Source organism: Eriocheir sinensis, unplaced genomic scaffold (genome assembly GCF_024679095.1).
Source record: "Eriocheir sinensis breed Jianghai 21 unplaced genomic scaffold, ASM2467909v1 Scaffold954, whole genome shotgun sequence".
Lineage (NCBI taxonomy): Eukaryota > Metazoa > Arthropoda > Malacostraca > Decapoda > Varunidae > Eriocheir > Eriocheir sinensis.
The window spans coordinates 87,501-104,242 of NW_026112335.1; the positions used below are offsets into that span (position 1 = coordinate 87,501).

A 16,742-nucleotide genomic window follows, 5' to 3' on the forward strand; every position below is an offset into this window, starting at 1 on the left:
AGAAAATGATGGTTAAAAATAGGGTAATTTTTCCTGTCAAGCTATCACCGGGGTCACAAAACAGTCCATGAAAACCCCAGAGCACCTTCCACGAGAGGCTTTTCCAACAGGCACAGGGAAGATTGACCGGGTTTTCTTGTGTGACTTTACCGTTGAAGGCGTAGAGGTCGTGTCAAGCTATCACCAGGGTCACAAAACAGTCCATGAAAATCCCAGAGCAACTTCTACTGTAGTCTTTTCCAGCAAGCGATCTGAGGCCCCGAGACGTTTATAAATTCGGGCTTGAGTCTGCCTTCCCTCCCGCTACAGTAACTTGGAGCGCGGGGTCTTATCTGGAGTTATCGGCATCAACATGTACAAAACAAATGATTCTTTTCTAAGACGTAACCACGAAACTCAACAAAGCGCTCCGCTCGCTGCCAGCCTTCCTGACGCCGGGGGGCTGCTCTGGGGGGCGGGGGAGGCAGGGTGGGCATTCTTAAGTGTCTCGGGGGTTCACTATACGTTTCCCAAGACGTTACGAATATGGGTGTTGGGTCACCCCTCCCCGCCCCGCCTCGCCGCGCCCCGTTACGCCCCGCCGAAGCCACCATGCGGGGCACTGGAGGTCACGAGATACGGGTACAAAACTAACAAAGAATTCAATGCCCCTGGTGATGGCCACGGCGGGGGGAGAGGGGCCGACCACAGGGGAGCCCCCGGGGGGCATAAACCCGAACTGTATTATTGTTCGGCACCATTGGGTTAAAAGTGGTTGAAAAAGGCCGTAGAGTCGTCATACTCAGTATCCATAATGGCCCAAGACGCAGAAAACGATGCTTTTATGGATAACTAAGAAAACTGTGAGATTCTATGCTCAGCTGCAATAAACATAAGCCCTCACATTATATATGCAATTCTTAGTCTGACTATATAGAATTTCTCTCTCTCAGCTTAAGTTTTATTATTTATTCTATGCATATATATATATATATATATATATATATATATATATATATATATATATATATATATATATATATATATATATATATATATATATATATATATAAAATGCACTTTTCTTAATGATCATTCAGGATTTATTCATACACTACTTTTATTCTTTCTCTCTTTATTGTATATATGATTAGTTATGTAAAATGTATTAACAATAAATAACACTCTACTCTGTCACGTCTACCTGATTCTCCCATACTAGTCCTGTTCACCCCCACCCCTATCCACCTCACGTTGACCTGAGTTCCTAGGGAGGGTAATGAGGTCAGCACTAAAGAACGGATTACAGGGTCTAGCTTAAAATTACCTTCATTAAGATTAAAATTATCAAACTTTTGTATACATGCAGACTCTATTATTCTACGTTTCTTAAAGTGATAGAGTGATTATTTTCTGAAGCATGTTTAAACATAGCATTATTCAGGTTACATGTCCGAAAAGCATATAGATGTTATTTTACACGAGTTTCTAAATTTCTAACAGTTTCTCCAATATAAACAAGGTCACAATCTTTACAGTCAATTTTATATACGCCAGCTGTACCATCTACAAAATTCTTGTTTTTACTAACGTTGATTTAATGGTGGAGATATATTTATATGCTATGTTTACATCAAGGTCCTTATTAACAGTTTTAACGACATCAAGTTCAGGTCAGGTCAGGTCAGGTCAGGATCAGGTCAGTTCAGGTAACACCCCAGACAGCAGATTCGGTCAAGGAGAGGTCATCAGAAGTGACCGCATAGAAATTAATTCAAGCAGTCTCTAGAAGTTTTATAAATTTATATCAAGAATATAATAATTTTGTTCAAAATAAAAAAGAAATTCAGAATGACTTTATCCCAAAGAAACTGTTTAGGTCAAGCAGTAATGATCCTAAATGGAGACGCAGAGTTAGAGGAGACATGATTGAAGTATAGAAATGGTTCAAGGATTAACAAGGAGGGCAGTGACGGCATGAGGTCAAGTGCACTCAGGTCAGCCACAGTTTGGTGGTGACTGCTGAGAGGACTCAGTCAGAGGCTAAACTTCATCATGGCAACACCTAGAGAAGTGTTCGATTTCGAAGACGAAGGTTTTTCTACTATCATTCTAACCGAGACAGAAGATTTAGTGCATTTTCGCTTAAACGTGAAAACCGACGAAGAGTTCCAGCGTTGGAAGGAGCTATACATGGAAAAACCAACACTTGCTTCAACGTCAAGCATGTATATCCTGCCCGTTGCAGAAAATTGCTTCATAAAATACTAATTTGTCATCATGGTGCTGCTCGCCACTTGGGAAAGAAGAGAACATATACTGGGTAAGTACCTGTTAAAAATTTGTTCTATAAATAGGATACATTTACTATGCCCTGCGGTTCAAAATACATATCAGTTATTTTAACACACTATATGAAGGAAACTGCAAACCTCTCGTACTCAAGGCAGCTCCTTCTACCATCCCCATTTCTTATCTATGCTGTTCTTGATATTCATCTTAACCTTGTTCGTAGGTGCCCTGTAACAATGGACGTTGTCATTCGGTTCATAACTAAGGACACTGTAAAGAAGGACAAACTGATGGCCACACACCCATGCTTCGTAAAACTGAAGGGACAGCACAATCACTCTCTACAGTCTGCAGAAGCTCTGAACCAGCTTAGGTACTTCCGGAAACGAGGGAGACTTTTATTAAGTATTTTGATCAAGGTACGGTAACTAATTGTTCACTGACTACTTCATTTCGTTTTCTTTCTGAAAATACTAATTTCTAAGCAGGATTGATGTAGCATTTTATGTTGTGTCTCTTAGTGCACTTGCACTATTGACTGTGTAATATTTTAACACTTCAGACTGCATGTGACATAGATTTAAGGAATATTTTAATAGCTAGGTACATTATTCATGTCTGCGCGAGCACCATGGACAACACATTCTGCTATACGTTCAATTTTCAATTTTCAGGAATGACTGCTAATCAGGCTGGAAGATTCCATGTCCTAAAAATGGGGCTGTGTGATGACTTATTTGGACAGGCCAATCATGCTATAAACCCATCGCCTCGTGCTATCAGTTATATGAGAGACGAATGGCTGAAGAATGAACATGGTGGCCTGAAGAACTTATCAATGGCAGAGGCAATCAGAAAGTATGCCGCAAATAACCCAGATGTGACGATACTGGAGGACATATCAGAAGGAAGTTTTACTGCAGTACTTGTTACAGCTTTTATGAAGAGAGTCCACATTAAATTTAGGGAAGCTGAGAAGTAATCTTTGTGGATGCCACGGGATGTGTTGACCAACTCAACACTTCAGTTATTCCTTCCTCTGTGCTGGACCAGCAGGTGCTGCTCCACTGGCAGTGCTGTTTACATCTTCCCAAGATGAAGCAACACTGAAAAAAGGTAAGTCTGACAATTTTCCTTTTACTGAATGTTGTTAACTCCGACTGTGGATTTGTAATCGGTATATTTTGCGTGAGAAATACATAGAAATGGTCTTCGTATTGCATACTAACTCTCTCTCTCTATCTCTCTCTAACACACACACAAACACACACACACAAAGGGTCGGTTGGAAACCTAGGGTAACTGTCATTTCTGTGAAGCTTGGCTTGTGCTCTGGACGCATACTTGGATATATCTGAAGTTAATCACCTTTGCTCTTATCTACAGGTTTTGAAATGGTTAAGAGTGCTGTAGCAGAAAAGGCCTTCTATGGAAGGGCACGCCGGAGACTTTCATGACTGACAACTGCGATGCCATGAGGAAAGCCCTAGCAGCAACCTGGCCTGGAGCTCGACAGTTCCTCTGCATTTTTCATTTTCTACAACAAGTATGGAGGTGGCTATTGGACTCGAGACACGAAATCAAGAAAGAAGATCGCCAGGAACTTATGACTATAGTGAAAAGCCTCGTATATTCAGCAACGAAGAACGATTTATTCACGTCATGGGGAAAATTCAAGGCTAATCCTCTTTCGGAGAAGTATCCTAACTTTAGAAGGTACAGTATATTGCCATAATGTTAATCATATCTATAACAATAGTGATTTCGTAATATGGATGATAAGTACAGATAATGCATTTTTTTTTTTTAATATTTTCAAAATCATCATAATAATTGATAACATTTATATACTACTACTACTACTACTACTACTACTACTACTACAGACTTCACGAGCTGTCTAGATGTTTGCTGGCCTTTTGTAAATAGTTAATGTAAGGTCGTGTGAGTTTCCATGCTCTTCTGAACACCCAGTATTTAGGTCTAACAACTATTTTTGTTTTCTTATTTCAGCTATCTAGGCTCACTGATGGAAAGGAGTGACGAGTGGGCGATAACGTTCAGGGCAGGTGCGGTGCTACGTGGACATCACACCAACAACTTCTGTGAGGCAACAATGTGCATCATTAAGGAAGTCGTTCTTAATAGGTAAGCGCCAAGGGATGTTTCTTTCTTATTTGTGATGGCTGGTTTTATTAATATAAGTACCATACATCAACATGAAATTCAAACTGCCATTTTACTGACTAGTTGTACAATTGGAGGCCTTCTCGTAAAGCTCGACTGTGTTCTATTACTTTTTTTTTTTTTCTACATATTTTCGCATCATCAACAAACTCATCTGCGTTACTAGTGATGACAATGTCCTTAATTTTCTTGATTTCCGTGATTATTGTAAGTAGGGTATTACTGCCTATTATATTCAAGTGTTTCCATTACAGTAAATCACATACACAACATATTTTCCTTTCTAATAATTAAGTTCCCCTGAATCTAATATTCTGTTGCATTCTGTTGCTTCCCTTATCAACATTTAAGTGTTTGCAGAACATTACTTACTTGTCTATTTATTCTTCTCTCTCTTTTTTTAGATGCAAGGCATACAACGCAACGCAGCTGATCATTTTCATGGCCGAAATCTTTGACAGCTACATGAAGAAGAGGCTGGTGGACGTTGCGCTTGGCAGACGGAGAGTGAAATCATTAAGCAGCTACACTGCCTCTAGAAATGGTTACTTTCAAGGTAACGGAAAGTACAGAGTCCAGAGCCAGTCTACTCCATCCCTTCAGTACGACGTAGATCTTGTGACTGGATTTTGTGAGTGTACTGCAGGGAAAATGGTTCCTTGTGTAAACATCAAGCTGCCTGTGCAGACTACAGCATGACGGTCCTGCCCAAGTCTTCACTGCCACTACTGAAAACAGACGGTGGCTGGCGTCAGTGGCAGTAGGCGACGAGAAAGTTCCACCCGACGTCTTTTTGAGAGGACTGTTGGAGCCAACATTAGAAAAAGAAGAAACTGCCTGTGCTTCTCCTGTTCAGGAATCCCAGGAAAGCACAGAGATCCAGCTAATGCCTCCTGAAGTGAACGTCGAGAATCAAGATGAAAATCCGCACCAGTCTCCAGATGTTGGCGAGTTTGTAGCTACATTCCAAAATGTGGTCGAAAAATATGCCAACAGTGACACTGCGGCAGCCCTCAGTACTGCTGTGAGACGGTTAAAGACTGTGAAAAGTGGGAATCAGCTGAACAGCATACTGCAGACCTTTGGAAGTGGCCTTTGCAATAAGGGAGCTGGCAGAGGAAAAATTCGATGCCAGCCAACATCTATCGCAAGAAGAGGGCCAGGAAAACCCAGAGGTGCAGCCCTCTTGGTAAGGGACGACGACCGAGCCACTTACCAAACCCAAAACCAAAACGACCGCGAAATTTGTCCCAAAATATTGCGCAGAACGTGGCTAATGCTAAGTCACACTGGAGTGGCCACTAGGATAGGGAGTATTGTACATGCATTGAAATAAAATTTTTGAGCGTCGGTTACAGATTTCTGTGGTATTTGTAAATATAAAGAAGGTTTGCCCGTTTTTCTAAGCTTAAGATGAAATTGACCGCATGAGGAAAACTGATGAACATTTAGAGGAGAGAGTAGAGTGTTATTTATTGTTAATACATTTTACATAACTAATCATATATACAATAAAGAGAGAAAGAATAAAAGTAGTGTATGAATAAATCCTGAAATAATAAAACTTAAGCTGAGAGAGAAATTCTATATAGTCAGACTAAGAATTGCATATATAATGTGAAAGCTTATGTTTATTTAAGCTGAGCATAGAATCTCACAGTTTTCTTAGTTATCCATAAAAGCATCGTTTTCTGCGTCTTGGGGCCATTATGGATACTGAGTATGATGACATGACTCTACGGCCTTTTTCAACCACTTTTAACCCAATGGTGCCGAACAATAATACAGTTCGGGTTTATGCCCCCGGGGGTTGTCTGTCTTAGGTGAACAGGTTATATACAGGTATTTACAGGGACCGTGGAGAGGATTACTGAAGTGGTGAGAAAGAGAGAGAGAGAGAGAGAGAGAGAGAGAAAAACAAAAATAAATATAAAAGCAAATAAATAACTACCATAAAGAAAATCCCTAGTTACCCTTGCAATGATGTGTCCCATATGCTTGAACATGTATTGTAGCAGCAGGCGGTTGGCGGTTGGCAGGCGGTTGATCAGCTGGCGCATGGCCTCGGCGCGCTCCCCGGGGTTAGGAATGATCGCTACGTCCTCAAAGTGTGGCATCATGTCCGACGTCAACACTGGCTCCGGCAACTCCCTGCAGAACGGTCATTTTGATTATTATTAATATTATTATTGTTATGTCCGACGGCATCACTGGCTCCGGCAACTCCCTGCAGAATGGTCATTTGGATTACTATTATTATTATTATTATTATTATTATTATTATTATTATTATTATTATTATTGTTATGTCCGACGGCATCACTGGCTCCGGCAACTCCCTGCAGAATGGTGATTTGGATTACCAAACCTTATCTAACCTTACCAAACCTAATCTAACCTTACCAAACGTAATCTAACCCTACCTAACCTTAGCAAACCTCATCTAACCTTACCTAACCTAATCTAACCTTACCTAACCTAATCTAACCTTACCTAACCTAATCTAACCTTACCTAACCTAATCTAACCTTATCTAACCTAATCTAACTTTACCTAACCTAATATAACCTTACCAAACCTTATCTAACCTTACCAAACTAATCTAACCTTATCTAACCTAATCTAACTTTACCTAACCTAATATAACCTTACCAAACCTAATCTAACCCTACCAAACCTAATCTAACCCTACCTAACCTAATCTAACCTTACCAAACCTAATCTAACCTTACCTAGCCTAATCTAACCTTACCTAACCTAATCTAACCTAATCTAACCTTGCATAACCTAATCTAACCTTACCAAACCTTATCTAACCTTATCTAACCTAATCTAACCTTACCTAACCTAATCTAACCTTACCTAACCTAATATGACCTTGCAAAACCTTAGCAAACCTAATGTACCCCTACCTAACCTAATCTAACCTTACCAAACCTTACCTAACCTAACCTAATCTAACCTTACACACACACACACACACACACACACACACACACACACACACACACACACACACACACACACACACACAGAAACGGCAAAAGATAGAGAGAAAAATAGAAAAAAAATCACTCATTTATATTGCAGTTGTTAGCACTGGAGCAATTGAGTGTGTTGGGTGTGATTTTGGATGAATTCGGTGTGTTGGGTATGATTCTGTAGTAATTTGTTTTGTGTTGATGTGATTTCCTTGGAGTCTGGGTCACTTACATGGGTATATTAGTGAGCCTGGATGCCGTTTGACCCCTCCTCTGCACCTTGAACCTGTAAAACACTTGTGAAGGCCTGATTGACGTCCTTTTTAAGCTTTGGGAATAGGTTATGTGCGGCAGCCCCGAACCAAAACAATGACTTGAGTCACTCATTCATTAATTAAGACTAATGAAACGTGTAATAATTCCTGCGATGGTCAAATAGTAGCTTGAAAATAAGGTCAAACACTCACAGTCCAGCGGCGCCCTCAGACCGGGCATGGCGCCGCAGATTACAGGTGTTGCACTGCCCTGGCACTGCGTGGGGCAGCAGTGTGGGGAGCCTGAACACCTCAAGCCCTGCAGGAGGCCATGGAGGGAGCCTTGGGGCGGGCTGAGGTGCCGAGGCGGGCTGTCGGTCTTGCTCTTGCTCTTGCTGTACAGGTGACCCGTTGGAGAGTCATGCCTTCGTATCGGCACAACCTGTAATAAATAAAACAACACAAGCAGTATCCATTACAAATCTTCCAATTCTTTATTTCTTGAACACCACATCTTTGCCAGAAAACTATTCATGGCTTCTATAATTCTCTCTCTCTCTCTCTCTCTCTCTCTCTGTGTGTGTGTGTGTGTGTGTGTGTGTGTGTGTGTGTGTGTGTGTGTGTGTGTGTGTGTGTGTGAGAGAGACTGACTTTCTTAACGGATGGACTGACTGTCACTGACTGGCTGACTGAATAATTGACCGACTGAATGCACTGATATCCTCAAAAATGCTGTCTTACGAGGGTAGACTTATAACTATTCCTGCGCGTCAGCTCATCTTGGGGGTCAGGGGTCAAGCTGTACTTAGCCAGCTTGTCCCTACATGAAAACTACACACATCACTCTTGACCTCGAATATATTATAAACTTGAAGTCAATGCATGGATATGTAAAGATCATCATAAACTACTTTTTGAGCATAATGACATCTGTTTTCACTTTATAACACCTGTAGTAGTATATAGTAGCAGTAGTAGTAGTACGTAGTAGTAGTAGTTGATTTACAGAAAAAAACCGCTTTTATTCCTTTTTCTATTTCCCAGAGGCATTTCATTCTATGTAGAAAAGGATGAGGAAGCTGTTCATGGCCTGAAAGCAATGCACCAGGCAAAATTAGCGGTGCTTGGGGTTATGGTCCCCTTTGCAAAAAACGAGAAAAGTAGAATTTTATCGCTTAGTTTTTAGTATGAACTTTGAAATGGGCACCTACCCCATGCAAAAACGTCCACCGATTCAAATGGTACTTACAGAATTGATTTACGAAGAACGGTAATGGAAATATTGTCATTTTACGATGTATTTTATTAGGCTAATTTTATATAAAAAAAAAAAAATGAAGCCATTTCCGTATTCCACCTTCTCCCATTAGCTCCCCTCATTACCATCAACCTCATCCCCCTTTAATTATCACCACGCAATTTACTGACCCCATTTGCTCCCTATTCGACACCGAAGATGACCTAATTACGAGTTCCACCTACTCCCAATAGCCCCCCCCCCTTATCCTAACTCCCGCCCCCTCTGATTTTCACCACGCAATTTACTGACCCCATTTTACCAGTATTCGACATCTCACATGACCTATTTTCGAGTTTCACCTACTCCCATTAGCCCCCCCCCCCCCCCCATTACCGTTAACCCCCGCCCCCTTTAATTATCACGACGCAATTTACTGACCCCATTTACCCCTTAATTGATACCGAACATGACATAATTACGAGTTCCACCTATTCCTATTAGCCCCCCCAATTACTTTTCACCCCTTGCCCTCTTTAATTATCACCACGCAATTTACTGACTACATTTACTCACTATTCGACACCGAACATGACCTAATTACGAATTCCACCTACTCCCAATAGCACCCCCTCCTTACCCTAACCTCCCGCCCCTTCTGATTATCACCACGCAATTTACTGACCCCATTTAACCAGTATTCGACACCTCACATGACCTATTTTCGAGTTTCACTTTCTCCCATTGGCCCCCCCCAAATTACCGTAAACCCCCGCCCCCTTTAATTATCACCACGCAATTTACTGACCCCATTTGCCCCTTTTTCGATTCCGAACATGACCTAACTACGAATTCCAACTACTCCCATTAACCTTCGCCACATTATAAAGAAAATCCGCCCCCTCTAATTATCACCACGCAATTTACTGACCCCATTAACCCCCACTCGACACCCATATGACCCATTTCCGAATTCTAAAATCTAGACCTTCTTCCTCCTCTTGAGTCCTTATAACGGAGTTATGCACAGTAACCACTGCATTGCGGAGCAAGGTCTTCTTCCTCTTCTTCTTTTGACCCATCCCACAACACCCAATCTTATGAATTGCTGTTTTCTTACTCTAACCTAATGCGTGAAATCGAGCTATGTTAGGCTAATGGAACAGCAATTCATAAGTATCGGTGCTGTGTCGACGTGTATGGAAAATGTGATATTTCTCGCTTAGTTTTTACTCTGAACTTTGCAAAGGGTACCTAATTGATGCAGAAAACTCCGACGAATGGAAAGGTACACCTAGAATTGCTCTAAGATAATAAAAAAAAAAAAAAAAAATAACGGTATATATTTGCATATAACTATCAGGAATGTTCGGGGATTTTTTTGATTAACAGAAAAAAAAAACTTTTATTCCTTTTTCTATTTCCGAGAGGCATTTCATCTTATGTAGAAAAGGATGAGGAAGCATTTCATGGCCTGATAACAACGCCCCGGTTAAAATTAACTGTGTTTGGGGGTATGGTCCCCTTTGCGAAAAACAAGAAAAGATGAATTTTATCGCTTAGTTTTTAGTATGAAGTTTGAAATGAGCACCTACCCCATGCATAAACGCCCGCCGATTTAAATGGTACTTTCTGAATTGTTTTACGAAGAACTGTAATGGAGCTATTGTCATTTTACGATGTATATTATGGGGCTATTTTTATAAAAATAAAATAAAATGAAGCCATTTCCGTATTCCACCTACTCCTATTAGCCTCCCCCCCCCCCCATTATCATCAACCTAATCCGCCTTTAATTATGACCACGCAAATTACTGACCAGATTTATTCCCTATTCGACACCTGACATGACCTATTTTCGAATTCCACCTATTCCCATTAGCTCCCACCATTACTTTTCACGACCGCCCCCTTTAATTATCACCTCGCAATTTACTGACCCCATTTACTCCCTATTCGACACCGAACATGACCTAATTACGAATTCCACCTACTCCCAATAGACCCCCCCCCATACTCTAACCCCCTGCCCCCTCTGATTATCACCACGTAATTTACTGACCCCATTTACCCAGTATTCGACACCTCACATGACCTATTTTCGAGTTTCACCTACTCCCATTAGCCCCCCCCAATTACCGTTTACCCCCGCCCCCTTTAATTATCACCACGCAATTTACTGACCCCATTTACCCCTTATTCGATACCAAAGATGACCTAAATACGAATTCCAATTACTCCCATTAGCCACCCCCCACATTATCATGGGCCTCCGCCCCCTCTAATTATCACAATGCAATTTACTGACCCCATTAACCCCCTACTCGACACCACATAGGACTTATTTCCGAATTCTAAAATCTAGACCTTCTTCCTCTTCTTGAGGCCTCATAACGGAGCTATGCACAGTAACCACTGAATTGAGGAGCAAGGTCTTCTTCCTCTTCTTCTTTTGACCCATCAAACAACACCCAATCTTATGAATTGTTGTTTTCTTACTCTAACGTAGCTCGTGAAATCGAGTTAGGCTAGGCTAAGGGAGCAGCAATCCATAAGTATGGGTGTTGTGTTGACGTGTATGGAAAATGTGATATTTCTCGCTTAGTTCTTACTCTGAACTTTGCAAAGGGTACCTAATCTATGCAGAAAACTCCCACGAATCGAAGGGTACACTCAGAATTGTTCTAAGATAAAAACTAACGGATATATTTGCATATAACTATCAGGAATGTTCGGGGATTTTTTTGATTTACAGAAAAAAACCGCTTTTATTCCTTTTTCTATTTCCCAGAGGCATTTCACCTTATGTAGAAAAGGATGAGGAAGCAGTTCATGGCCTGATATCAACGCCCCAGGCAAAATTAACGGTGTTTGGGGGTATGGTCCCCTTTTGAGAAAAACAAGAAAAGATGAATTTCATCGCTTAGTTTTTAGTATGAACTTTGAAATGGGCACCTACCCCATGCAGAAACGTCCGTCGAATCGAATAGTACTTTCAGAATTGCTTTACGATGAACGCTAATGGAGTTATTGTCATTTTACGATGTATTTTATGAGGATATTTTATATAAAAAAATAAAATGAAGCCATTTCCGTATTCCATCTACTCCCATTAGCCCCCCCCCCATTACTATCAACCTCATCCCCCCATAATTATCACCACGCAATTACTGACCCGATTTATTCCCTATTCGACATCTGAGATGACCTATTCTCGAATTCCTCCTATTGCCATTAGCCCCCCCCCATTACTTTTCACCCCCGCCCCTTTAATTATCACCACGCAATTTACTGACCCCATTTACTCCCTATTAGACACCAAACATGACCTAATTACGAATTCCACCTACTCCCAATAGCACCCCCCCCCCCTTACCCTAGCCCGCCGCCCTCTCTGATTATCACCACGCTATTTACTGACCCCATTTAACCAGTATTCGACAACTCACATGACCTATTTTCAAGTTTCACCTACTCCCATTAGCCCCCCCCCCCAATTACCGTTAATCCCGTCCCCTTTAATTATCAACAAGCAATTTACTGACCCCATTTACCCCTTATTCAATACCGAACATGACCTAATTACGAATTCCAATTACTCCCATTAGTCCCCCCCATATTATCATGAACCACCGCCCCCTCTAATTATCACCACGCAATTTACTGACCCATTAACCCCTTACGCGACACCCCATATCACCTATTTCCGAATTCTAAAATCTAGACCTTCTTCCTCTTCTTGAGGCCTTATAACGGAGCTATGCTCAGTAACCACTGCATCGCGGAGCAAGGTCTTCTTCCTCTTCTTCTTTTGACCCTTAACTCAACACCCAATCTTATGAATTGTTGTTTTCTTACTCTAACCTAACTCGTGAAATCGAGTTAGGCTAGGCTAATGGAACAGCAATTATCTTCTCTTTCTCTTCTTGAGGCCTTATAACGGAGCTATGCACGGTAACCACTGCATCGCGGAGCAAGGTCTTCTTCTTTTTCTTTTGACCCATCAAACAACACCCAATCTTATGATTTGCTGTTTTCTTACTCTAACCTATCCGAGTTAGGCTAGGGTAAGGGAACAGTATTTCATAAGCTTGGGTGTTGTGTCGACATGTAAGGAAAATGTGATATTTCTAGCTCAGTTTTTACTCTGAATTTTGCAAATCGAATGGTACACTCAGAATTGCTCTAAAATAAAAACTAACGGATATATTTGCATAAAAGTATAAGGAATGTTCGGTTATTTTTTTGATTTACAGAAAAAAACCGCTTTTATTAATTTTTCTATTTCCCAGAGAAATTTCATCTTATGTAGAAAAGGATGAGGAAGCATTTCATGGCCTGATAACAACGCCCCGGTTAAAATTAACTGTGTTTGTGGGTATGGTCCCCTTTGCGAAAAACAAGAAAAGATGAATTTTATCGCTTAGTTTTTAGTATGAAGTTTGAAATGGGCACCTACCCCATACATAAACGTCCTCCGATTCAAATGGTGCTTTCAGAATTGCCTTACGAAGAACGGTAATGGAGTTATTGTCATTTTACGATGTATTTTATTAGGCTATTTTATATATAAAAAAAAAATAAAATGAAGCCATTTCCGTTTTCCATCTAATTCCTTTAGCCGCCCCCCCCCCCCCCCCCATTACCATCAATCTCGTACCCCCTTAATTATCACCAGGCAAATTACTGACCCAATTTATTCCCTATTCGACACGTGACATGATTTCTTTTCGAATTCCACTTATTCCCAATAGCACCCCCCCCCCCCCATTACTTCTAGCCCCCGCATCCTTTAATTATCACCACGCAATTTACTGACCCCATTTACTCCCTATTCGACACCGAACATGACCTAATTACGAATTCCACCTACTCCCAATAGCCCCCCCTTACCCTAACCCCCCGCCCCCTCTAATTATCACCACGCAATTTAATGACCCCATTTACCCAGTATTCAACACCTCACATGATCTATTTTCGAGTTTCACCTACTCCCATTAGCCCCCCCAATTACCGTTAACTCCCGCTCCCTTTAATTATCACCCCGCAATTTACTGACCCCATTTACCCTTTATTCGATACCGAACATGACTTAATTACGAATTCCAATTACTCCCATTAGCAATCCCACATTATCATGAACCTCCGCCCCCTCTAAATATCACCTCGCAATTTACTGACCCCATTAACCCCCTACTCGACACCCCATATGACCTCTTTCCGAATTCTAAAATCTAGACCTTCTTCCTCTTCTTGAGGCCTTATAACGGAGCTATGCACAGTAACCACTGCATTGCGGAGCAAGGTCTTTTTCCTCTTCTTCTTTTGACCCATCCCACAACACCCAATCTTATGAATTGCTGTTTTCTTACCCTAACTCGTGAAATCGAGTTAGGTTAGACTAATGGAACAGCAATTCATAAGTATGGGTGTTGTGTCGACGTGTATGTAAAATGTGATATTTCTCGCTTAGTTTTTACTTTCAACTTTGCAAAGGGTAACTAATCGATGCAGAAAACTCCGACGAATCGAATGGTACACTCAGAATTGCTCTAAGATAAAAACTAACGGGTATACTTTCATACTTTCATACTTTCCACGCAGCATACACCACTGGAACAGCCTCCCTCTACAGACTGCGGTACAATAGACTCATTCAGAATACTAATACACACTCACTTGTCACCACAACACACCAACACTAACAATTACACTTCCTTCACTTTCCTCCCCTGCACACTCGGCTCCCCGGTCCCCCGAACAGCCAACACAAATATGCGTTTCATGCAACTGATAGCTGCCCGCCGCATTATCTAGAATCAGTCCACAAAGCTAACTGGCAATCATGTGTGTTTGAGTGTGTGTTGGGTGTGATTCTGGAGTAATTCAGTGTGTGTTGGGTGTGATTCTGGAGTAATTCAGTGTGTTTTGGGTGTGATTCTGGAGGAATTCAATGTGTTGGGTGTGATTCTGGAGGAATTCAATGTGTTGGGTGTGATTCTGGAGCAATTCAGTGTGTGCTGGGTATGATTCTGGAGTAATTCAGTGTGTTGGGTGTGATTCTGGAGCAATGCGGTGTGTTGGGTGTGATTCTGGAGCAATTCAGTGTGTGTTGGGTGTGATTCTGGAGTAATTCAGTGTGTTGGGTGTGATTCTGGAGGAATTCAATGTGTTGGGTGTGATTCTGGAGGAATTCAATGTGTTGGGTGTGATTCTGGAGCAATTCAGTGTGTGTTGGGTATGATTCTGGAGTAATTCAGTGTGTTGGGTGTGATTCTGGAGCAATTCGGTGTGTTGGGTGTGATTCTGGAGTAATTCAGTGTGTATTGGGTGTGACTCTGGAGTAATTCAGTGTGTGTTGGGTGTGATTCTGGAGTAATTCAGTGTGTTGGGTGTGATTCAGGAGGAATTCAATGTGTTGGGTGTGATTCTGGAGGAATTCAATGTGTTGGGTGTGATTCTGGAGCAATTCAGTGTGTGTTGGGTATGATTCTGGAGTAATTCAGTGTGTTGGGTGTGATTCTGGAGCAATTCGGTGTGTTGGGTGTGATTCTGGAGTAATTCAGTGTGTGTTGGGTGTGATTCTGGAGGAATTCAATGTGTTGGGTGTGATTCTGGAGGAATTCAATGTGTTGGGTATGATTCTGGAGCAATTCAGTGTGTGTTGGTCATGATTCTGGAGTAATTCAGTGTGTTGGGTGTGATTCTGGAGCAATTCGGTGTATTGGGTGTGATTCTGGAGTAATTCAGTGTGTGTTGGGTGTGATTCTGGAGTAATTCAGTGTGTGTTGGGTGTGATTCTGGAGGAATTCAATGTGTTGGGTGTGATTCTGGAGGAATTCAATGTGTTGGGTATAATTCTGGAGCAATTCAGTGTGTTTTGGGTATGATTCTGGAGTAATTTAGTGTGTGTTGGGTGTGATTCTGGAGCAATTTGGTGTGTTGGGTGTGATTCTGGAGTAATTCAGTGTGTGCTGGGTTTGATTCTGGAGTACTTCAGTGTGTGTTGGGTGTGATTCTGGAGGAATTCAATGTGTTGGGTGTGATTCTGGAGGAATTCAATGTGTTGGGTGTGATTCTGGAGCAATTCAGTGTGTGTTGGGTATGATTCTGGAGTAATTCAGTGTGTTGGGTGTGATGCTGGAGCAATTCGGTGTGTTGGGTGTGATTCTGGAGTAATTTGGTTTCACTCGTGAAAGCCTGATTGACCTCCTTTTTAACCTTTGGGAATAGGTTATGTGCGGCACCCAGAGCCAAAACAGACACTTCAGGCACTCATTCATTAATGAAGACTAATGAAACGTGTAATAATTCCTGCGATGGTCAAATAGTAGCTTCAAAATAAGGTCAAACACGAGGTCAACACTCACAGGCCAGCGGCGCCCTCAAACCGGGCATGGCGCCGCAGCTTACAGGTGTGGCACTGCCCTGGCACTGCGAGGGACAGCACTGTGGGGAGCCTGACCACCTCAAGCCCTGCAGGAGGCCATAGAGGGAGCCTTGGGGCGGGCTGAGGGGCCAAGGCGGGCTGGCGGTCTTGCTCTTGCTCTTGCTGTACAGGTGAGCCGTTGGAGAGTCATGCCTTCGTATCGGCACAACCTGTAATAAACAAAACAACACAAGCAGTATCCATTACAAATCTTCCAATTCCCTATTTCTTGAACACCACATCTTTGCCAGAAAACTATTCATGGCTTCTATAATTCTCTCTCTCTCTCTCTCTCTCTCTCTCTCTCTCTCTCTCTCTCTCTCTCTCTCTCTCTCTCTGTGTGTGTGTGTGTGTGTGTGAGTGTGAGACTGACTGTCACTGAC

At 41.9% G+C, this 16,742-nt stretch overlaps 1 protein-coding gene and 1 long non-coding RNA gene across 19 annotated transcripts in view; one reads left to right on the top strand and one right to left on the bottom strand.

Annotated features, from left to right (window-relative positions):
• The window catches only part of LOC126995014 (uncharacterized), a 60,224-nt gene that overhangs the window by 1,601 nt on the left and 41,881 nt on the right, over nucleotides 1-16,742 (bottom strand). For 11 of the 18 annotated variants that reach the window (XR_007749814.1, XR_007749807.1, XR_007749817.1 and 8 more), the window contains 2 exons: nucleotides 7,907-8,135; nucleotides 6,432-6,609 (listed from right to left, as the gene is read on the bottom strand). The exons of 1 other annotated variant lie outside the window; for it this stretch is intronic. Coding sequence is in view for 1 of the 17 variants with exons in the window: in XM_050854323.1 (XP_050710280.1) it covers nucleotides 6,432-6,609; nucleotides 7,907-8,004 (276 nt within the window). In the remaining 16 variants the exon portion in view is untranslated. Of the gene's footprint in view, nucleotides 1-6,431; nucleotides 6,610-7,906; nucleotides 8,136-16,300; nucleotides 16,530-16,742 lie in introns of all 18 variants that reach the window. 6 more of the 18 variants (XR_007749816.1, XR_007749811.1, XR_007749802.1 and 3 more) reach the window with 3 other exon arrangements.
• Nucleotides 3,708-4,981, top strand: LOC126995016 (uncharacterized). The gene is made up of 3 exons (XR_007749819.1): nucleotides 3,708-3,987; nucleotides 4,285-4,419; nucleotides 4,863-4,981. It is a non-coding gene; the product is annotated as an uncharacterized LOC126995016 (long non-coding RNA).